We start from the raw sequence: 23,059 nt of genomic DNA on the forward strand, positions 1-23,059 counted from the left end.
AGTGCAGCCATAGGAGGGAGGAGCCACAGTGCCTGAGGTTCAGGGCAGTGGACATGGTTGGTAGTGACTGGCATTCCCAGACATTCAGATGTTATTTCCCAGTGACTCTGCTTTTGGTTTTGCTCTGAAACTTAGCCAGAAGTGCTGTGCAGAGCTCTCCGTCCCAAATTCTTTGCATTTGTATTTTACTCTGAAATAGTTCTCTAATAGTGTCTCCTGGGTTTTTCTTTATTTTTTAATTTTTACTGCTCTGATTAGGGAGCATTCATGTATCTCTTTTAAAGTGATCAACCTATAGCTAGGCCATTATTGTGAGTCTTGAATTAACACTGCCTTAAGATAACAGAAAATTAATGTCTCACAGAAGCACATTCTAAATGGTGATAAATGAAAATAATGTAACGTGTAGGAAGTGTACTATGACACTGTAATCTAACAGAATTTTCTCAAGTTATAGTGTGGAGTGTTTAATGTGGACTTTGTTCTGTGTTGCCTCTTTTGTTCTACAAAAGCCATGCAGAAGCTCTGCTGCATTTTCAATTGAATCAATATTGATAGAATTGCTTGGCTGCCTGGATGGGAGCAGGGAGGGATTGTGGCAGGGAGGGCAGGAGGACTGGATCTGCTTGCTCCCTTCTCTTCTTTTCCAGTGTCCCCTGTGTCTCCATTCACTGGTTTGCTGGGAGTATCCAAGCTGCTGTAAAAATAAAAAAGGAGTAGGAGCATGTGGTCAGGAGCAGGAGGAAAAAGCAGGGGCTGCATTTTAAACAAGAGCAGCCAGTCAGATTGGTTCAACCATTGTATGAAACCTCATCCCAAAACCCTATTGAAAAAGATAATATCTGTTCCATGTTGGTTTGTTGTTTCTTTTTATTTCTATTCTCTGGTATGTAGTCATGTTCTCTGTGTTTTGTGAGAACTTGATTTGTGGAAGTGCTAAGTATTGTTATAACCCCTGGAAAGAAAACTTCCTCGATACTTTTAAGGTATTCAAATGATTTCTGAATTCTTTATTAAATATACTTATGTATACTGTGTGCTCTGGAAGAGCTTGCTCTAACTTTGCCTCAAGGGTGAAGGCAGTGCTTATAGATTAATGTTTACATTTTTTTGAATAATTTGTAGGGAAATGGAGGTAGGACCAGGTACAAGAAAAATGATAACTTGTGTCTTCCTGTATTTTCTCTAAGGATTGTTCCTAGAGGAAATATTCCCTTAGTTAACTCCTGGGGTTGCAATTTTTAGCTAGAATTTGCTCTTGAGAATCTCATGGGAGCTGAGAATCTGTTTAAGGAAGTGCTTCAAAATATTCTCACTCTTGCTCTTACAGCCTGGCAGTTTCAAATATCAGTTACTGGATGTATTTTCATTTTATATAACTGTGTAAGACACTGAAAATCCTCTACCTGTCTTTCTGAAGCACGGAGGAAAGTATTTGCAAATTCTTCAACATTTAAAGCTGTGTGGTCTGTTCTCTTCTCTGCGAAAACAAAAGCCAAGGAGTCTTACAGGGGGAAATATCCTCTTGTGTGGATCAGCTGCTGCAATTTCCCTGCTCACTGGAGAGCCTCAGCTTCTCTTTTCCAGAGCTTCTGTTAAGTTTCACTCAGTTTTACCAGCAGTGCTGAGAGAACTGTGCTTTTTCTATTTCCAGTGTCTTGTATTTGATGGTAGAAGACAATTCTCTTCTAGGCACGAGGTTTTCTTTTCTCACCTGTTAATTTTTCTTTTTCTCTTAGTCCGTGGTTCCCAGGGAAGAGATTTGTAAGGCTGTGTGTGTAAGCAGAAGGTTGGTACTGTTGGAGACCATCACTGTAGCTTAGCAGAGAATTCTGTGAGTAGCAGTTCTTAAGTTCCAGATGTTGAAGACTGTGCTCTGAACACTGACCTTAACTTCACCAGTCTACCCTGAATGGAGCTTTGACCTTGCACAGACACAAACCAGGCAGAGGCCCCTAAACCCCCAGGACATTTCTAAACTAGTTTTGGTTGTATCAGGATAGCCTCAGGATCCCATGTTTTTCCCGTTCTTGGGTCCCTCAGAGATGTTGGTTTGTGGCTCTTGGTTTCATCTCTTAGCCTGCTACCTGTGAGGTAGCTCACGGCAGCTGCTCTGCATTTCTTTTGGTGATTAATCCTTGGATTCTTTCTTCAATTCACAGTCAAGGTTAGCTATTTTTGGGGATCAGGTAGGGAAGAGGTTTGGTACCTTATTTATTTTCTGCAGGAGGGTAATGGGTTTAGGTTGCTGGCAAAGCCCATGTTCCAATTTTCCAGTACCACAGGGTTTCCTCTCTGTTTGGGTATCTTTAGAAAAATAAAGCACTCTGGCAGTTCATACTGGAATTGTTGATAGTTTCAACATCATGGAGCAAGCCTTCTTCTGATGGCAGCCTTTCCAAGGGAGGCAAAATCTTTCTTTTGACTCTTTTTACGTGGTCTGTTTTGGCTAAGCTTTAGCTAAGCTATTTCATTAGGCTGAAGACAGCTGCATTAGTCCAATCAATTGTTTTTGTAAATATTTTCCAGATCAAAAAATTCTTCCGTGTCTAGGGGGAAGGACTGCTGTCAGTGTTACCAGGAGAAGGTATTTTTGGCTAGGCTTTAAAGTTGGGAGCACAAAAACGAATGATGCTTGCTCAAACACTGTCACACTAATTCCAGTTTTTGTCATCTGCTTGTCAAATAACTCTTCAGAAGTAAAAAGAGGTGTTCCTGTATTTCTATAAGCCATGCGAGATACAGTTATAAAAGAAATCATCGGTGTTTGCAATTTAGAGCATCCAAGTAAATTGGTGATAGCTTTGAAGTTTGACTTGTCAGCATGCCTTCAAAGTAAAGTATTTGTATTGAGTCAGAAGGGAAAACACTCAGAGGGCAGCGAGGAAGATGGAAAATCAGCTGTCGTGTGGTCAGTGCAGTTAGCAAAGCACTCTTTGGTGATCCTGCTGTGTGCTGCACTGCAGTAAATCCACAGGTCACCTGTGTCCTTGTGCTCCACACCTCTGTTACAGCATCACCTCAGCACCTTCCCTGGGCTGGGCCAGGCAGGGCACGTGGACTCTGAGCTATATGTCTGATAGCAGGACAGAACTGGGTCTGATCAACAGGACAAAAGCAGCTCTGCACGTCCTGGTCCCCCCTCCTCCTGTGCCAGAACACTGGGCTCAGCCAGTGCCTGCTTTCAGAAATCCCCTTTTGAGGTACCTGTCCTTCTGTCAGGCCTGTTGGTGTTTGGCAGCACAGCCAGAGATTGTCAGGAGATGGAGGGCAAACAGCCTGGTTGGATGTGAAATCCTTAAGAGAGGAAACTGAATTAGCTTCTTGGCCAGGTCATGCACTGGTTTCTGTTCTCGCCTCTCCTCCTTGTATTTCTGATAATGCTTGTTTGGTTTATCAGTTTGTCCAGTTTGGAACTGGCCTCCCAACTGATTCCACACAATGTGTGATCATCATCTCCCATCTGTACACTCATCATTCCTGTACCTGGAACAATGAAAAAGCAATGGAAGAAATATTGAGGGGTTTTTCAAGCATTTTTTCCCCGAGAAAGTTTCCCTTTTGATGGGTTTATTGTGCCACACAAGATATTTTTAAATAACAAAGAGCAAGCAGTTTTGCCCCCCTAGCTAGTTCTTCCTAAGGTTTTTGACTAACCAAAATTAATTTCTAAATGATAAAACTTCTTTTCAGGATTATTTACTGAGCTAAAATAAATCTTTTTCCCTGGTGCTAATTTGTCTTTTCCTTACTGATACTTGCTTTTTGGCCTATTGCAGAACTGTTGCCAGTTGTGCATAGTACTTGATAGTAACTTAGTTCCTATTTCTCATTATTTCATTGATTTCTTGTGATTTCTGTGTTGGGGAGGTCATTAGGAAATGATGGTGGGTAGCCATCCCTATTTTACCTCATATTTTATTTCCTGAGTCCTTGGATTCTTTTTTTTTCCCTCTCATGTCTCAGTCTCCATCAGGAAAGGCTTGTAGGTACAGGTAATGTATTTTTTAGGTTGGTTGACATTCCTGTGGAAAAGTAGGCAAGCTCCTTGATCGCACTGCTTTAGACTGAAATAAAACCGCAGTCCCCAAGCTCAGTACAGGTAGAAAGCAATTCACTGCTGTGAGCTCTGCTGAGGTGTGAGGAGGTAATGCCTGTGGGGCCGAGACATAAGTTATAGGGATGGAAGAAACTAATGTGGGATAAAGCCACTTTCCCATATGGGTCAAATATTTAAAATGAATGTGGATCTTTATTTTCCAGCTGTGCACCTTCCTAGGTGTTTCGAATCAGGAGCGAGAACTTAGGAGCGGAATGGTTTTGTTCTGGGAAGTGCTCTTCTGGCAAATCATCATTTCCTTGTTTGCTGCTTGCCCTGTTGCTGTTCACCTGTGTAATGGTGGGGAAGCCTGTGGATTTTGGTTTGAATTTTGGTTGCAGTGTGAGGTCACCTGGGAAACATGCTTGCAAGGCTTTTGATTTCTAGCTCCAGCATAGCTATGTGTGTCCACTGAAAAGACGTGCTTCTCCTCACCACTTCGTTGTGGTGGTCAGGTTGTTCTAAGGCAGATGAGAAGAAATTTTTCAAGGTATGCTTTTGCAGTGAGGGATTTGACTGTAGTGCTGCTGCAGGTCAAAAGCTGTGCCGTGCGTACAATGGAGGACATACCATTGGTGAGGTTTGTTCAGCAGTGCTGTTAGGGTTTGTGTGAGGGGGTCTTTGGGAAGGTTCTGTTGGCTCAGTGCAGGTGCAGTGCTGAGCACTCGCAGCGCACGCCCGGGCTCTTGGGGCTCTGCCTCCACTTTATGGCCTGAGTTTCACGTTGTTGGCTTCGTGACAGGAGGTGTTGGCCAGGTGGACAGGAAACCAGTCTCAGTGTAGGCTTTGGGAAAGGTCTGGTAGAGGTGTTTGTTTGCTGTCACACTTTGGATGGCTTTGAAAGTGTATGAGTTTTCAGAGGTAAAATACATGTCATCTGTTTCAGAAGAGTAGGCTTGGTTGTACCTTTATAATCCTTGCTGAAGTAAGCCCATGAGGATTTCAGCCTGTTTATGGGTCTTGCCCACTGCCTTTAGACTGGGGCAATGTCAGGTTAGGATGGATTGGAGCTATTTAGCAGCATGTGGACTCTGGAGTTACTGTTCTTTTAAGTTCTTAAGGCAAAATGTGGTCAGTGGGGAGCTGGTGATCTGACTTAGTGAGTCTGTGGTAGCATTGATGGCTTGATGGAGGGATGATTTAAATTGTGCATATTTAAATACAGTTTAATAGATGCATTAAACTATTTATAGATGCGGTGTAGTTTGTAGCTCACTGAGTGGTGAGGAAGGGAATACTCTAATGTGTTCTGATGGGGCTTTTTTCAATCTGGTCTCCTTGGATTAAGGACCTGCACAGCCTCTGGGTCTTGGAGAGCACATAAGAAAATTCCTGGTAGAGGAGAATACTGTTGATTCATTTATTGGGAGGAGAGCTTGAAGCAAATTTTAATGAAGAAGACCCAAGTTAGAGTTGCCTGCTTGTTTTGCTATTGACGGGGTTTGGGATTACTCACAGCTTTTTCTTTGGTGTCTGGGGCCATGGAGGGATTTAGGGCTTGGGTGTTTTTTTTCCCTGAAAGGCTGCAAGTTGTGGGTTGGTTCAGGAGGGGGATTGTTATGGTACAAGCTGTAGGTCGAGGGTGTCTGGTTTGATATCAGGTTGAGTTTTGTCAAGATGATGTTGGGGTTGGAAAGCAGAGGTTGACTCTGTAATTTTTATATGATGATCTTTTTGATAACCTAATCTTTTATGGTCTACCTCTGCTCCTTATTTTTGGCTCTTGTTCAGTTTTCACAAACTCGTTTTAGGAGGAGCTTTTCAGTTGTTTATAATTTAGGTTCTCTGGCTGGTGGATATGGGAAGGATATGAAAATTACTCCCTCTCTGTGGTACATCCATATAGTCTGTCAGTAGTCCCACAGAATGTCAAGAATCAAAAGTCAAAAAATCTGTTCTGCCATGACCTCTTTTGAGAAGTCTCTTTTGTGCTAAAGCAAATGGGATTTTAAAAAAAATCATTTACAGAGTTACTTGGGCTAAAAATAATTAACAATGGAAGAAAAATGGCTTTCTTTTTTTTTTCCTGTTGAAATTTATTCCTGCTTAAATGAAAAGCATCAGTGGAACCCCTGTCCGCTTAATGCTAGTAAAAATGGTTATTAAAAAGCAAGGGTATTTAGACTGCCTCACTGCAGGAGAGATAGCATTATGCTCCTTATAAAATGCTCACTGGATATTTACTAATCCCTTTTTAAAATGCAACATCACTCCTGAGCAGCTTGAAACATGAAGTATTGAATAATTTCAAAATATCCACATACCCTCGTGTACACAAAAAGATGATATTTGAGCGAATAAGGAGCTGTCGTGGAACAGGTGCCGGTTGCCTGCATCAGGTCGAGGGTGAAGCTGAGCCTCCAGCCTGTAGTTAGACAGGCAGCAGTCCAGGAGTCTGTGGGGTTTTGTTGCTGAATTCCCTGGACTCAGAAAAACTGGTACGCCAGGATCTTCCAGTTCCTGAACTGATAGCGTTCAAAGACTCTTAGCCTAAAACTTTGTAAGGCTTATTGCCATCTCTGGAGTAGATGGGAATACTGAGGAGAGGCTTTCAGTGCCTCAGTCGCTCTGAGATAATGCCCAGAAATCTTTGCTGTGTGAGGGTCTCGGATCGGGACGTCTTTACAAGGCTGTGGATCCTGACAGGTCTGGCAATGAAGGAATTGATGGAGCTGCTCCTCCAAAGCTCAGAGTCTGAGGTATTGGCTTCCTGAAGGACCAGGTTTCGGTGGTGGGAATGCTTTAACCAAGTCCTCAACACCACCTCCTTCCTTTGAAGAGCCATTATGCATTTGTGTTCTATTGAGGAGAGTATTAGAGGTGCCTGTCAGCAAATTGGTGGAATATTGCACGTTAGAGTGGTCCTGCATTTTCTTCTACTTGATACATACAGGTCTCTGTATTAACCATTAGACAGCCTTTCTCTTAGCAGCTTAGTATTTCAGTGACCTTATTTTCATCTAGCCTTTTGCACTTCCCCCGTAAGTTCAAATCAGTACCAGAACCAGTCATTGCCCAGAGTTTTTAATTTATATGTGACTTCAAAATGCTTGTTTTTCTTTTATAATCTGGAAAAAATGTTCTGCAGTTCCTTTTGGCTTTTCTACTCAGAGTCCCCCATATGAGGAGAAAAGAAGAGACAAAGAGAACAAAAAACATGAACCATTCTGAGAGGTTTTTTCCTTTATTCCAGCATTCTGTATGTCAGGCTTTGCTTCCTTTTTGTGGAAATTGGTTTTATTGTTGGCAATTTTCCAGATGCAATGAATAATAGAACACCAGATGTCCACTGCTGAGAAAAATTACAGATGAGTAAACACTTTTCTGAGGTAGCATAAAAATCTATTAACGGTGCTTCTGGTGTGCCTGCAGACAGTGTGAGCTCTTGGCCTGCTGTGCTTTGTGCTGCACAGAGATGAATATCTAAAGCCTCTGTGGCCCTCTACATGTCTGACTCTACCAGAGATTCCTGCCTTCCTCTGGATGTGGATTATTTTCTAGGATTGAGCACTCACTGCAATGCTTGAGTGTGAATTCAATCACTGGATTTAACTTTAATTATTGTCACACATGGGTTTGATTGAAGGTAAAAGTCCCAGAAGCATTAGAACAGGCAGGGGTAAGAAAGGGTGTGGAGAGTTGGCCTAGTCCCCAGCCTTTCCCTCCAGCAGGCACAGCTCTGGTTGTGCCATGTTTTCAGACCCAAAACAGGCTGTTTCAAGCTCCTTGGAATAAGCTTTCACCGCAGGCTTTGCCTGTTGCACCTGCCAAAGATGACCCATCTACTTGGGAAAAGCAAAAATATTCAGTGGCGGGTTATTCATATAAAAATATTCAAATGGGAATCAAATTCCCATTTGATCGAGCAAACTATTGGAGAGCTTCGCTAGTCCTTACCTGTTTGTATGTGTCTTACCTGAGCTCTCCTTGCTGCAGTAAAATCCATTGCTTGTGTGTTCCCGCTGAGAAAGACTCTCCATTCTCCCTCTCCATTGGCTTTGCAGCAGTTTTTGCACATGGAAGAAGAAGTAATCCCCTTTCAGTCTGGTCTGTGTCCGGCTGTACTCTCCCGTTGCTTCCCTGTGCACAGGAGTGTTAGAGCCTCTAACACCGTTAGAGTATTAGAGAGAGTTAGAGAAGCTTTAGGTCATTTTAGTGAGCCGAGTAAGCATCAGCTGAGCAGGATGGTCCTTCTGGGGGAAGCGTTTAATTACCTTGATAACTTTAATTGTCCTGATAACTCACGATTACACTGTCCCTTTCATTATGCAGTCTTCTGCAAGTTTTGATTGATTGCTCAGTCTTCTGTTTGGAGGATAACTCGACTCCGCAGTTTCTACAATAAGCAAAATCTCTCTCAACTTAAAACTTGTTCCATGGGCTTTTTAAATGATTCTCAGTGCTCTTGCATCATCTTAAAAAGTCAGTTGAGTGTATCTTCTCAAGACTCCTAAGTTTTGGAAATACAAGTGCAGAGAAACAGAAGGCTTCAAAGGTCCATCTATTCATTTTCACAGTTTGAGGACAGTAAAAGTAACTTTGTGGAGTCCTTTTTGTTTTGTGTATTTTCTGTTCAGAACAGAGAGGCGCGAGGCCGGTGGGTAGCTGCTGTTGTCATAATGGACAGATGGGAAGGAGCAAGTCGTTAATTTAGACCTTAATCACCCAGGTATTGGACTGACATTAGAACTCAGTGCCTTAACTCCTAGTCTTGTGCAATCAGCCCATAATTATTTGCCCTATGAGTGACAGAGTGCCCGTAGCCCCCGGTGATCTCAGTCACAGTTATGAATGCTCAGTGCTGCAGAAAATCAGGTCAAGTGTCTCATGGAGTGCCCGCAGAGGAAGGAGCAGTTATGTCTGAAGAGTCTGTAAGAATAACAAAGGGAAAACAAGCTTGTTTTCATATGCTCAGTCCATCAAATTTATGCTTATTTTAAAAAATTATAATTACAAATTGAAATGATAACATTTCTGTTCTTGAGCAAGCCAGATCTATAGGCAATTGTTTTCATGAAGCATTGGTTAGTATTTTTAGTATTAGCCATCCTAGGCATTAGAATAAAGCAGCATATGTTAATATATTTAAAAGCTATTGGACTAAACACTGGAGATCAAACAATCGTCTGAGTGATGTGTGACACTTAAATTAATGATGCTATTATAGCCATGGATAAAAGATTGCATTAGCTTTGCTGTGTGATCTTGGTGTCAGTGCCTTGGCACAGACCTGCGCAGTACAGGAATTGGCTGCTACCCTCTGGAAATGGTAGCAGAAGATACAGAAAACCTGATTGGTTTTGGCAGTTCACACATTTTTTGAGACAGAAAACTAAGTAAAGAAATGTGGTAGTATGACTCAGATGTTTTTGTCATGTAAAGATTTTATTCCCAGCTCTGGAAGAAGAGATTTGTGTGGCCTTTCAGTGCGAGGTCTTGCGTTTGGAATGTCGAAGAGCACAGAATAATACCGCACGCTATGATGTGACACTGTAGATGATTTTTCTGGCTGACTGGGCAGGACCTGTCGAGGCTAAAAGCATTTGGCGAGAGGATGCAGCAACAGCTGTTTTGCCTGTAGAGTCAGTTCTGAATGTTGGTGCAACTGAGGAGACAACTGCAATTGAAGGCGATTTAAATTGCAGCTAGGACAGCTAGGGGTTGCCTCTAGATAGTTCTTGATCGCACAGGTGTGGGTAAAATGTCTGGTGATACCTGTAAAGAATGGAGGAAAAGAAACTTCAGTCAATGATAATAAACATCTGCTAAATGCTCCAGTTTTGCGCACAAGTCTCGCTGTGTGGTTCTTTACGTTTTATTGAACTTCCCGTGATTCCTGTGTGTGTAGTGCTCCAGTCTGCCCAGGTCCCTCTGAACGGCCGCACAAACATCTGGAGTGTCAAACAGCTCTCCCAGGGTTGTGGGTCTGACACTGCCGTGCCTTTGCAGGCTGGGAACTGCAGGTTGTCCTGGAATGGCTAACAAGAACAGCAGAGGCACGCTGGAGAGGGATGTGGGGTACTGCTAGTAGTATATCCAGGATGATTTTGATGGGTGTAAGAAGTGAAGCATTGCCACGCTGTGCTAGCCTCGTTGATGCCGATATTCCCTCCTTCTGTCATGGTTTGACTGGATTAGGAATGCTGCAGACCACATGGAGAGCTTGCTATGCACCATAAGTGGTGAGGAACTCCCTAGTGCTCAGTGATAACTTTTCTGTCACTTGGGCTTTCAATTTTGGTTTAAGTACTTGCTAGAATGTGATAGAGCGAAATATATATTGTGCACAGAACTTCAATGAAATTATTTTGAGGATGGGCTGAATGAGCATTATGCCTTTTTTGGCCTTAAATGATGCTGTGTGCCTTCAAAATCAGAGCTGGGAGTGGTGATCTAATTTGGCTTCCGATCAAGTGGCTGTAGGGTCAACATGCGTCGAAATGTTTCAAGTTCCAAACCTGTAGCAGAAATAAAGCTTATGCTTATAGAAACATTTAATCCAGAGCAAACAAAAATTCCTGAGTAATGCAGAACACATCACAGAATTTGGTAAATTTGTTACAGCGTTAGTTCCTGATGATTATATTTCTATTTCTGCAGGATTTAGAATTCATATTTGCAATTTCTAGATGCTGTTTTCACTCTGCAGATGGGTAGCTGGGCAGGAAGGGTTTCCATGGTGTGCCCAAGACGTTGGATAAAGCAGTGAAGGCGAGAATTGATCTGCCTGCATCTGATCCTCTTTTCTCTCTCACCTGGTTGATGGAAGCTCTGCCTGGGTGTACAGTACAGCACTGTTGTTTGTGCTGATGCCTTTTCCTAGTGGTCAGATGCAGGTTTTGGGCAAGAATATTGAGGGGACAAATCTTGTCTCTAAACTATGAAAAACTAGTGTATTCCATGTCTTGTTTTCTGGTGCTGTGCAAGGTCATGACACACCATCATGTACTCCAGCAGGGAGCACCGAGGGAGAGAGCAGAGTCATTAGAAATGGGATATGAAGGAGGGGGTAAGGGCATTACCGTTTAATTGTAGAAGACATTGCTTATTTTGTGTGAGCCATTGTTTGAATATATTTTGCACTTGGAAGGGGTAAGGTGACTCAGTCAACTGGGAAAGGATATTGTATTAGAAGTCAGCCTAATGCCTGTTATCTTTTGTTTTGGGTATCTTCTAGGCAATGGGATGAATAATGTAGTAACTGCTAGATTTAGTAGTTGGTTTTCTTTGTTATTTAAGTTTTGTGTTCAGCTTTATAAGATGTAGGCACCTGGTCCATAATAGGGTTCATTGAGCTTGGTTGGGTTTTGTTGCAATCAGAGAGTTGCTTGGAAGGACTCTGTCAGGATGTTGTCAGTCTTTTAACTTGTTTGGTTTTTGGCTAAAATGGGTGGATTACTTCAGCACCAGAGAGGCAAACAACCTAAGGACTGCAAAAAATGTGGGTAGCTTTGTGTGTTAGTAAAAGCTACAGGAAATATTGATGGAATGCATATATTGGATTCATTGTTGTAAAATCCTAGAGTCTTTTAAAAACTGAGCTCCTTATGAGGTCGTTATTGAATAAACACTATAATAAACCGAACAATCTACTAGAAAAAATGTTTTTTACAAAGGCAGTTTTATATCATGGTCATTATGTCTGCCCTGATTATTGTGCATACTTGGAAAACAGGCAAAAAAGGGAAACATTTACTTGTTTTCCATTGTATGTTTGAACTAAATGGTGTCATCTACTGCCCACTTTATATTCCTCTACAGGTAGTTTTAACTGGGCCAGCATTAATTTGTGTCATCTTAAAATAATAGAGGTGAAGGTTCAAAAAGCTGCAAAGGTACAAGGGTCATTATAATTGGGACTGAATGAAAACATCTGACTTCTTTTTTCTAAACTAAAATAGAAGCAGTTGACTTGTGTGTTAAAGGTCTGTATTGTGTTTATTGTAGTTTAAATACCCCAAATGCCAAAGTATGAAGTATTCCTGCCCCTGTTCTGTTCTCCAGGACAGGTGACAAAGTGGTTATGTGACTGAAGCTTTCAGAGCTTTTTTATCAGTGACTTTGTTCTCAGGCAGAAGGAGAGAAAGAGGGAGAGTTTGATTTCCCTGATCATGAGAACATCATCTTTCAGAAACAGGTGTTTCTTTTATTAAAACCAGAAGAACAACAAAGGTTGATATTTGTAGTCCATAAGGATCAATTAATTTTCCACAGTTGTCAAACAGTTCTTGTATCTTGCCCTACAGTGGCTGTATTAATTCAAGAGTGTGGAGGGGTAACTTTGTCGTCTTCTGATGGTCCAGTCTGAACCTTACCACAGAGGGGGAGTTTGTTCCAGCTGTGTTTTGCAGTTTCCTGTTTAGCATAAGGACAGGGAGAAAACAGCACAGGCCCTTGCAGTTCCCTGGTGTCAGGTGTTCTGCCCTTAGCACTGTGGATCCTCTCTTCTGCTCCTGGCTCTCCATACCCTTCACTCCATACTTTTAAGTCAGGACTTGGCTTTTCGAATAAGCTGTCTCTGAGCAAGTATCCTTTTCCTTTGTGTGAGAGCACTTCTCTAGAGCAGCTGAATGCTGCTGGTTACTGCATCTGAGCATGCACAGCCAACAGTTGGGAAGGGCGATTAGGTTAGAAAGGAAAATTAAATGGAAACCCTACATAGCAGATGTGCAGGATGGCTTAAATGCCTGTGGAAGATACCTCACATGGAGCACTCGTGAATTTCCTTGATCTTCTTTAGAAAGCTCTTCTGGAAAGTTAGATTGCTATGGATCCTGCTAGAATTAGATAATCTGGAAATCTAAGATGGTTATCTTTCCTTTGAGGTCCAGCTAGCATTAGCGTGTGTGTGTGTGTATGTACGTGCTTGTGCGAGTACAAAAAACACTTTTTTCTTCAGTCTTGTTCCAGTTGTAGTGAACTTCTCCATTTCAGAGATCTGAACATCGCCTTTATTTTTTTCATATAGGAAGTAAACTCAGAACTTAATTCGATCTAATGCTGCATTTGTTTATGATAAATTCTTTCCAGTGTCTGCAGTGGTTGCTGTATGTTGTCAACTGGACATGTCATTGCCCTGATAGGAGCAATCCCATCCTTTGAAACACAGTAATGAGTAGTGTCTCTAATGAAGAAATGCTTATGGAAATAGCACAAAGAGCATACACGACATATTTGTTCAAGGAGAACTCAGACTAACTTCTGTCTCATAGTGAAACTGGAGAGCTTTTACACCAGCCTAGTGTATGGGCTGCTTTAAACCATTAATGCTGGAGCCCTGGTTTTAACTTCAAACAAACTTTTTGTTTATTAACATGTGCTTTGCAACAAAACGCCTTGCTAATTATATGGTATTCAAAAATGTAAATTTCGTGATAAGGTACTGTAAGTAAAACTGTTGGTAGCACAAAGTAGTAAGTACTAGAAGAACTAGTTGTGTGCAGCTGTGAGTCTAATTGGAACTGTAATATGAAGAGGCAAAAAAGTCTGTTCATTCTGTGCAGTTTGGTAAACAAACGCTGATGTGAGCGTAGTAGGATGGAAATTATACTTTATGTGCTGTATTGTTTTGTTTAGAAAGGTGCACTTTCACTTAGATCCTCCGTTTGGTGCAGGTTACATTACCTCTTCCTGGCTGGATTTTCCTCCTGCCTTGTGCAAAGCTACTAGAGCACAGGGAAAAAAAAAACCATCAAGAGGAAATTAATAATTTGAATGAAAGAGTTTGAACACATCCCATGTTTTCAAACCACACAGTTGAGTCCTTGGTATTCCTTGCCATTGCTGAACTGCAGTGCTCCACACAGCTCTTCATATTACCCCAGGACCTGTAAAAGGGGAGACTGGAACAAATCTACTTATTTTCTCCAGGACTTAGATTTTCTGAAAGACTAGGATGGCAGTTCTGTGTTTTATTACAGTGAAGATTATTAAATCTGTCACATTGTGTCATTATTTAATGGTAAAGTCACATCTGCTGCCAGAAGTCAACTCCTTGGTTAGTCTTTTGGGTAGAGAAATGTTACTGGTGGGTGTAGTGACACCACAGATGCAGTCTACTTTATAATTTAAACTTACAACTTCAGTTCCATTACGTTAAAATACCTTCTGCTGCAGTTAGACCCTTGCACAGCTCCTGACTATTCTGTGAAATTCAGTCACACGAAGCTGTGAGTCAGAGGGTCTGATTAAATAGGTGTAGTATCATTTAAACACACATATATGTGGTAAACAAGTACAAGACGTAATGCAGAACATTTATTTTTTAATTCTTATTTAATTGCACAGAGTTATCTAAACAGAAATGTGAAAGCAGAATGCAAGAATATGATTAAACTGTTTCGGGGTCATCCATTCTAAATGTCTTGTGGTTTAATAGTGATGCTACTTCAAAATTGATCTTTTTTGTTGACAGCATGTTTTATTCAATGTATTACTATTTTGGAGTAAAAATTTTTTTCTCTCTCTTACAGACTGGACTTTGACATTCTTTTCATGAAAGTGATTTCCAAGTAGTTGTCTTATAATAACTTTGAGAAGAAGTTCTATGTAGCTCTTACTTCCCAGAGTGCTGCAAAAATGATTACTTCAGATTTGCCAGTACTACAGTGAGTATACGCTTCTCTCTACATTTAAAATCTTGGCTTTTAAAAAGGTTGAAGTAAACAGAGAGGTGATTGGGAGGATAAAGCACAAGCCTGAAAGAAGTGCATATTAGCGTGACTGTTCCAGGCCTACTGTGTTTTCATGTGCTGAAAAACTGCGTAAAGAAACTGCAAAACACTTAATCTAAAAAATATTCTTTCTGTGTATTTAACTTTGCTGTGCAAAGTAAAGCAAGGTCTTCGCTACTTTTATGCTTCTGAATGTTGTGTTATTTCAGCAGCGTGTATCGGTTTTGGTCACAATTGACCATATCGTGTATTCCAGTTGTGAACTTTCTCACACCATATTGTATATTCCAGTTGTGTGCTTTCGTAGAATGAGCTGAATTTATTGTGCAAAAAGCCTTTGCCTGCTGCAGTTGAAGATAGCAAGTGGCAGGACCATGATGCGGTCCTGCTGGGAAATAGGAGCGGCTAATGCACGTGGGAATATGGCTGTGCTTGGATAAAGTGAGCTACTGGGAAGAGCAGAGCGTAAGTCTATAAGAGGAGGAGCTGGAGAGTAAATGAAGTAGAGTTAAGAAGGAATTTTAGAGACTGGAACCTGCTCCTGTCTTCACGGGGCAGAGAGAGAACACAAAGTGAAGAGGTTCATGGGGTAAGGTAATGACAGGGAAATAACAGCAGACCAAATGGGTTTGGCTTGGAGAAAATTAATTTAGTACTAATTAAAAAGGATTTGGACGATGGTGAGAAACAAAGACAAAACCTTCCAAGTGTTCCTTCTACCCCTGCCCTTACCTCAGTTCACCTTCAACCTTTCATCCCACCCCATCCCCTCATGCCCCCAGTGTGGGTGACCAGCGCACTCCAGTATGGGCTCCTCACACAGAGCCCCCTTCCCTCCCGGGTCCCTTCATCCCCTCCCTCTGTGGCCACCCTGCTGCCAGTGCACCAGGTACAATTCCAGGCTAAGATTTCGAGTCCTGTCATTTAAGACACTGAATGGTTGGACAGTTGAAATTTGCCTGACACTAATAATAGCATGCTTTGCATTTCAGTTTTCTCTTGTAGTTTTAAAACTTCTTTTAAATAATGTAGCTGGGGGTGACCTTGATGAGCAGAACTGAGGGGGAGTGTCAGCCTGAGGGGGTTCTTGTTAGCTTAGGGATTAATTGTGGAAGAATATTTCCTTGGTTCATATTTCCTGGATTTGCCACATTCAAGAAGTGAGGGAATGCCGAGAACAAAATGCTAGGAGAATCTGTGATGGTTGTGGTAGGGAAGGGATATTTGCATTCCCACTTCAAGAACCCAGATGGACTTAAAAAGTGGATGGAATATCACAGAGCTTAAGGTTAAGAAGTGCTTATTAATGGATTTGGTAACTCTACGTACCACCTGAAAAACCTGAGGGATGTTAAATATACCAACCTATTCTTTAGTCAGAGGCACTGATACTGAGCAAATCAAAGAGTGAAGGAAAACACGAATGTTGTTTTTTCTGGTAGAGTTGGGAATAATTTAATGCTACTCTGTGAAGTGTTGGCGAGATGTCATCCTCAACAATACATGGAGTTTTGGTTGCTTATGAACAAGAGGAGGTCTTTCATTTTGCAAAGAATTCAGCATGATTTGCACATAAAGGTTTGGGGCCTCTCCTGAGGGCTCAGAACATTATCTAGTGTGGATGAAGTATCAAAGAAAGTGACAATAAATTATAATTCAGAAGGTCCCAGCCAGGCTTTCATCAGGAAGAGCACTGGCTAAGGGTGAGAAAACCTGGAACAGTTTTTGGGCTAGGGGGTATTAGCTTCACAGATTTACAGACATAGTCCAGTTCCACACAGAAAGCCATGGTTTCCTTTCTAGCTCTTGAATTAATTATTTGAAGGATTATTATAACCTCCCATTCCTGTGCTTAATTTCTACTTTTTTTTTTGTAATGTTTTGTAATCTTTTTGGCTACCCCCTTGAAACAAGCACTCCTAAATCCAATTAGATATGTTAGTATATGTTGCTTAGGTCCATATCATATATTCCCTCCCAAATTCTTCTTTGTTGAAGGAACATGAAAGGAGACTCTTTAACCTTTCTAGATTGATAGAAGTGGCTTCAGAAAACAATAAAGACCGGATTTCACTTACTGGTGTTTCAGATGTTTGTAGAAAACATCTGATGTATTTGGTCTGTGTGATGGACAGGTATGAATCTCTCAATGACATGACTCCTCTTTGCACCTTAGATTTTTGAAGATCAGCCATGAGAACTGATTTGTCCATGATTCATGAGCCTGTGCATTTAGCCATTTTTCTTCATGAACGCTTTTTTTTCACAAGGCTGAATCTGGTGATAGCAATTACTGAATTTATCTCTGCCAGAATGTTGAGCCCCTCAGCAACAGTGATAAAAGCTTATAGAAGTGTTTTGGTTTCTTTTTTTACAAAACCTGATACATAAATACAGGTTTTTACTGTGGTATGTTTTTAAATGGGCATGGTATATAAACTCTATAGCTAAGGCTTTATGGAATAGTAGAAGAAAGGTAAATTCATTTTAGTTTGTTTTTACAGGGATGTGAAATTTACTGTGTTAATGGAAAAATGTTTTTCAGAAGCATGAGGTGGTAAAGGGCTGCCCAGTAGTCTGTTAATTCTTCATTAACATGGATAGTTTCAAGGATTAGTAATTATAACTCTGGAATAATATCTGGAGTTTTTGGAAGGGATCCTGGAGTTGCTACCACTTTTCTAGGACGCTTTAGTCACCGCAGAAAGCAGAAAGCAAAGCAGAGTATACCTGAGCCCTGAAAAGGGGTTATCACTTGGCACCTTTGCTTTGCTCACCCCAGTCTTGTAGGTTCCCCCCACCTGTGTCAAATTCTCTCCTGCCTCTGTCATTTCAAAGGAGTCTTAAGAGAGGAAAGGTTTAGCTTTAGGCACTTCCACCTCTCCTTAGATGAGGCAGGTTTCCTTAGGCCCGGGTTATCTTCCCTCACAACGGCTTCAGGAAGGATAAATTATGACTGAGCCAAAGATTCCCCCTCAGGTGCCTAGTCACACACCCGTGGAATGAGGATAGGATAATTCTGGTCTATTAAGATGTGGATAACTGCCACCGGATAAATTACTTCTTAGCAGTTCGGCAAGATGTGTAGGGAATGAGGGAGATGGATGCCGGCCAGCTGCTTCTCTCACTGAGTGTTCCAAAGTGACAGAAGAGCCGGCAGTCAGGAGATGCTGTACTGCTGCTGAGTTCAGAAATACCAGGAAAAGGGGCACGAGTGTGTTCCCAGAGAACGGCAAGGCTGGGACAGAGGCAGGGGGCACTACCTCCCGAACGGAATGGGCTCACAGCCACGCTGGAAGGGCCTTTTTGTGTGCAGTCGGATGATTCAAATACAATTCCTTGCTGCTTGTTACGATGTTTATTTTAATATGAAACCAGTTAAAGACTGGAGGTTGTCCTTCACCCTGTCTCCCTACTCCAAATAATGGGAGGATTAAAGGGAACCTAGTTTTTGATGTTTTCTCCTTGCTCCTTACATATATTCTTTGCTGGAAAGATGTTCCCTTTCTTCCTCACATGTTGTTAGGGTGAGGTTTATTTTCTTTAGTTTGAAACATTTACATTCGAGTTGCTTGTCTTGATCACCTTATCATCAATGGAAAGAAAACAAAATTTATAAGATTTAAATTGTCTGAGTGGTTTTGGACACTGACCTTAGCGTGAGGTATCTTGTGCATTAAGATTTTCTGCATTGCATGTGTCTCTAATTTAGATTAGATTAATCTCACCCTTAGTACCAATTTATTGAGCGTTTCCCAAAAAGGGAAACAGCCAAAGAGGCTTCCAGCAAATCAGAGAAGTTTTACCAGAAAAATATTAAGAGAATCAGGTTTAAGGCAACAGTCTATTTAAGGCAAAGAATAGAAGGTCATTAGTAACTTAACTGTTCCTTCCATATGCAGTATTTGGAAAGATTTGAAATTTTCAGAACTAAATAGACAAATTTATCTGGAGGTTTTGCTAGACCAGACTGAGGCTGTACAGGAGAGTCAAATTCTCTGTGGAGCACATGCATGTGAAGTAGTAGTAGAGTTTAATTTATTTATATAGCTCTGGTGTTTCAAGGGAAGCGTTCGAGCTGTTTGCCTAGGAGGATTGCTGGATCTGTTTTTAATGGAGAGAATTTTTTATCCTGATGATCCTAGGGGTGCAGGTTTATAAGCTAGCAAAGCACAGCGTTTCTCCAGGAATGGGGGGATTGTTTAAATTGACACACCATGCCTGAAACTTTTCCAGTAAGGATCTGAGCAGACCAGAGAGGACAGCTTTGGGTTTTTTTTTTTTTTAGAGAGAGAAATAGAGAATGGTTTTAATTTCTCCCAGAAACAGAAGGAAGCAAATATTTTTATGGGGTTCCTTACTTTTTTACTCAAAATCTATTTAAATTGCCATTGTGAACCAGTGTGCATTTTTGTCAAATTGACTTGCAGTGTGATGAGGTATTTGAGTGGTTTTTCATCTCGGGTGCCTGATTTTCTGGGGTGTGTAGTGTGTTTAGAAGTAATCCACGCAAGTTACTTTCAGTAAAAGAGATTCATATATGTTCTTCTGCCTTCTGGCTTTTGTAAAATATTCTGTTGACCCTTTGGTGTTTTTGTGTTTCCAAATAGGAAAAGGTTGGAAAACAATGTCTTAATATTATTTATTAATATGGAGAATTATTTGAGTGAGAGCAGACTTAGACAATACAGGAATTTCAGTAAAGAGGAATATCAGAACATTCCCAGTTTTGCTACAATGATACCTTTCTGCATTATTAAATTGCTTTCTTGGTGATACAGCAAGTTTGTGAAATATTCCTGATCTATAGAGCAAAATACAGAATAACCCCCAGAGAAGCTGGAAGATCTGTGTAGCTCTTGGCTTGCTGGAGCTTCTCAGTTTCTCTAGAGCAGATCACTAATGCTGCTGTTGATGTTTGAGGCTCTATAAAATATGGAATAGGTCTGGTTCTCACCTTCCCTTTGCACAGGTCCTACAGCAACTGAACTTCTTTCGCTTCAAGAAAGTGATTTTGGATTTAAAGAAATCTATGATTACAACTACATTTGACCCATCCTTGAGTAATCTAGGACATTATTGGTTGTAAATGAAAATTTATAGAGGTCTGGTGCACTGGTGGCCTTGCACAGTAAAAACAAAGCCCATGAGTAACAGGTATGATTTTGCATGTCAGCTGCTCTTGGGCAAGATCTAATGCCTCTAAAGATGAATTACAGTCTGAGTTTCTTCAAGCAGCCATGTCTATTTGGAAGGCACAGAAGTACCTGTGCCTCTGGCTGGGAGGGGTGGTGAAAACTGGGGGATTTTTTTTTTTCTTATCATGATCTTAAATCTGAAATGACAACAAATGAGAAATTACTGTTTGGGCTTCTCTGCTAACAGGAGTTGAGCAATGTCAAAGCTTTTCCATGGTACAAGTGAAAATATTTTTCTAACTCCAAAAACTGTAAATGTCTTCAGATCAAAGGGAGTTTTTGGGTTTGGGCCTCACAGTCAGCATGAATCCTCTTTATTAATAGCTGCCCAAGCCCCTTGTCTTGGGGAGTGACTGTGAGCGTGGTGTGAGATGTGTGGAGCCTTGTGGAACTGTGCTAATGATGACACAGCTGGGCTGGACTCCACGTTGCTCTTGAGGCCGTGAGAGCAGCTCAGAAGCAGCTACAAAGGGTAAAAGGAAGTTCTTGGTAGTGAATACATTGTGAGATTGGTTCATTGAGCATGTGCTGGCTAATATAGCCAGTTTTGAAGTGTAACGTTGTTTCAAATGAAAATTAATTTAAGGAATTCCAGTCAATAAAATGGCATTGCAGCCAGTGAAAAGGGAAGGCCTTTTGCCAGGGCTAACCATGCTCCGTTCCTCTGTTTGCAGAATGAGCAGGGAAAACCTTTTAATGCTGACTTTTTTTGTTGTTTATTTGTTTTCTGTCTCAGGACTAAATGTTTAATTGGTCAGTTACAGACTACTTGTGGATTTCAAATCATTTGAATTTATCTGATGTGTTTCCCCCCTAGGGATTCTACAAATGAAACTACTGCACATTCAGATGCTGGCAGTGAGCTTGAAGAAGCAGAAGTCAAAGGGAAAAGAAAAAGGGGCCGTCCCGGCAGGCCTCCAGTATGTGTCTTTTATTTTTGTTTTGTTATGCATCTATTACATTTATTTTTGTTTTGTTATGCATCTATTTATAATTGACTGCAGACATTTTTTCATCTGATCATCTTGTGGTCACATAAATAGGCTTTTAATGAGTCCTATGTCAGACTTTATGAAGACTTGTAGTATGAAATATTTATCAAATTGATGTGCAAACAATTTTTGGAGAGTTTAAAAAAGGACATAAAAATGATCTCATAATAGCTATTAATTTTTCTTTTGCTCGCTGCTTTCATGAACAATACACTTTTGTTATTATTGTCATTACAACATTCTTCCAGATATGAGAATAACCTCAGTAAGTACAACCACTTTCTTCTTGAAAGTTATAATGGACTTTAAATGACAAATGACATTTGAGCCATCCTTTTATTACTGATAATCTCTTAATATGAATGGAAGAATTGCAGCATGATATTTACTAGGCTCCTGAGAAAATCTATTAACACATTTAAAAGCCATTTGATTGACACACATTTTGCATTCTACTTACGTATCCTCTGGCATAGTGCAGCAGGTGATGTTGTTGTCTATGTCTCTGCTGGGCTACCAGTAGGAACATACAGAAACAGTTGGTATTGGGGAGGCTTCCTCTTTTATTTTCATTTGTTTTATAAAATAGCCAGTTTATAGGAAAATAAAGGGCAAGTTCTGTGTGTCATGTTGTCCTTCATCTTGGTTCTTGGAGATGCTCAGTTTAGTTCTCTTGGCTGGATCACTTGAAGTACACAGTGTGGAGTAAGACTTGGTGGAACTTCTGTGTGTTTGTTATTAATGAGTTTGATTCACCTCTTAGTTTTGCTCTGTGAATAAACTCGCAATATGAATGTGCCATATATCTATGTATCTATATAGCACTAATAGATGGAGATGATTTGTTTTTTAACCCTGAGGGCTTTGATCCTAAGGCTTATCTCAAACCATGGGCTTGGTGAGGCTGTAAGAATGGACAGGTCCATGTGTTCCTCTCAGGCATGCTGGCCAAGCTGGAGCAAGTTCCTCTTTACTGTTGGTTTTCAGTTTGCATCACAGCCTCTGAGCTTACACAGGGTACCAACATTTTAAATCCTGGTCTTTTCTGGGCATGTTGTCTTCCTTTTTGAAAGCTTTCAAACACTTTCCTATGGTGCATAAATTCTTCATCAGATAAATGCATTTACTCATGAACATGAAGCCTCTTCAGAGCAAGCCTTAAAGAAGTGCTTAACGAGAACAGCTTGTCTGTTTACATAGCTCGTAAGCAAAGGATAAAATGAAGAATTATCTTATGAACATTTTGTTAGCAAATCTATGGGGTTTTGTAGCTCTAATTAAAAAAAGCAGGCTGGTGCAACCTGATTGCTAACCCAGGACATTGTTACAATACAATTCAAGTTATAGAATTCAAGGAATTCAAGTTATAGCAACACTAGGGGTATTTTGTACCCAGCACACACTCACTGGAAGGGAAAGGTGAGTGTTACGAAAAGCATTTCTCAATCCTCTGCTTCGGTTTATTAGTAGCTCCTGTGGGAACATTTGCTGAAGCACTCTGCTGGTCCTGCTATCAGGTTTCTACAGGAGGAATTGCTCATTTTGCTTAGAAAGACTCCAGGCTCGTTAGGTGTGTGTGATTGTCAAGTGATGAATGTGCAGAGGAAGCAGCCATTGCTTCATTCACAAAGTGATGGGCTGTGAGCTGACTGCTGCTGGTAAGGAGCAAGACCTTAGGGTTACCAGGGGGCATTCTGTGGAAGCTTCATCTTAATGTTTAAGAGGAGTCAAAAACCGCTAAATCCAGTCTTAAAACTTAGAGGAAGAAAACAGGGAATGAAACAGTGTCCTTTATAAAACTGTAGTTTGTCAAAATTTGGAAGAATTTGCCCAGTTCTACTTTCTCTTTCCCTTTTGACCTCCATCCCAAAATCTCAGGAAAGAGTATATTAGGACTGGAAGAGTTTCAGAGAGGAAAAACAATATGGTTGTTTATGGAATGGGACTCAGCAAATCTCCCTGCAGCCTCCTAGTCAGAGTGGGGTCAGCTTTGGGATCAGACCACATTGCTCATGGCTTTTCCAGTTTGATTTTGCAAACTGCCAAGGCTGGAGACTGCACAGCCTCTCTTAGGTGCCTATTCCATTTTGCTTCATG

The 23,059-nt window shown here is 41.0% G+C and overlaps 1 protein-coding gene across 1 annotated transcript in view; it reads left to right on the forward strand.

Annotated features, from left to right (window-relative positions):
* Nucleotides 1-23,059, forward strand: part of STAG1 (STAG1 cohesin complex component) — a 165,319-nt gene that overhangs the window by 22,235 nt on the left and 120,025 nt on the right. The window contains exons 3-4 of the mRNA XM_066194137.1: nt 14,572-14,706; nt 20,788-20,890. Of these exons, the coding sequence (XP_066050234.1) occupies nt 14,678-14,706; nt 20,788-20,890 (132 nt within the window). The 5' untranslated portion in view covers nt 14,572-14,677. The remainder of the gene's footprint in view (nt 1-14,571; nt 14,707-20,787; nt 20,891-23,059) is intronic.

This window comes from Chamaea fasciata, unplaced genomic scaffold, assembly GCF_029207755.1.
Source record: "Chamaea fasciata isolate MVZ Bird 193981 ecotype frontalis unplaced genomic scaffold, bChaFas1.0.hap1 SCAF_11, whole genome shotgun sequence".
NCBI classification, from domain to species: Eukaryota; Metazoa; Chordata; class Aves; order Passeriformes; family Sylviidae; genus Chamaea; species Chamaea fasciata.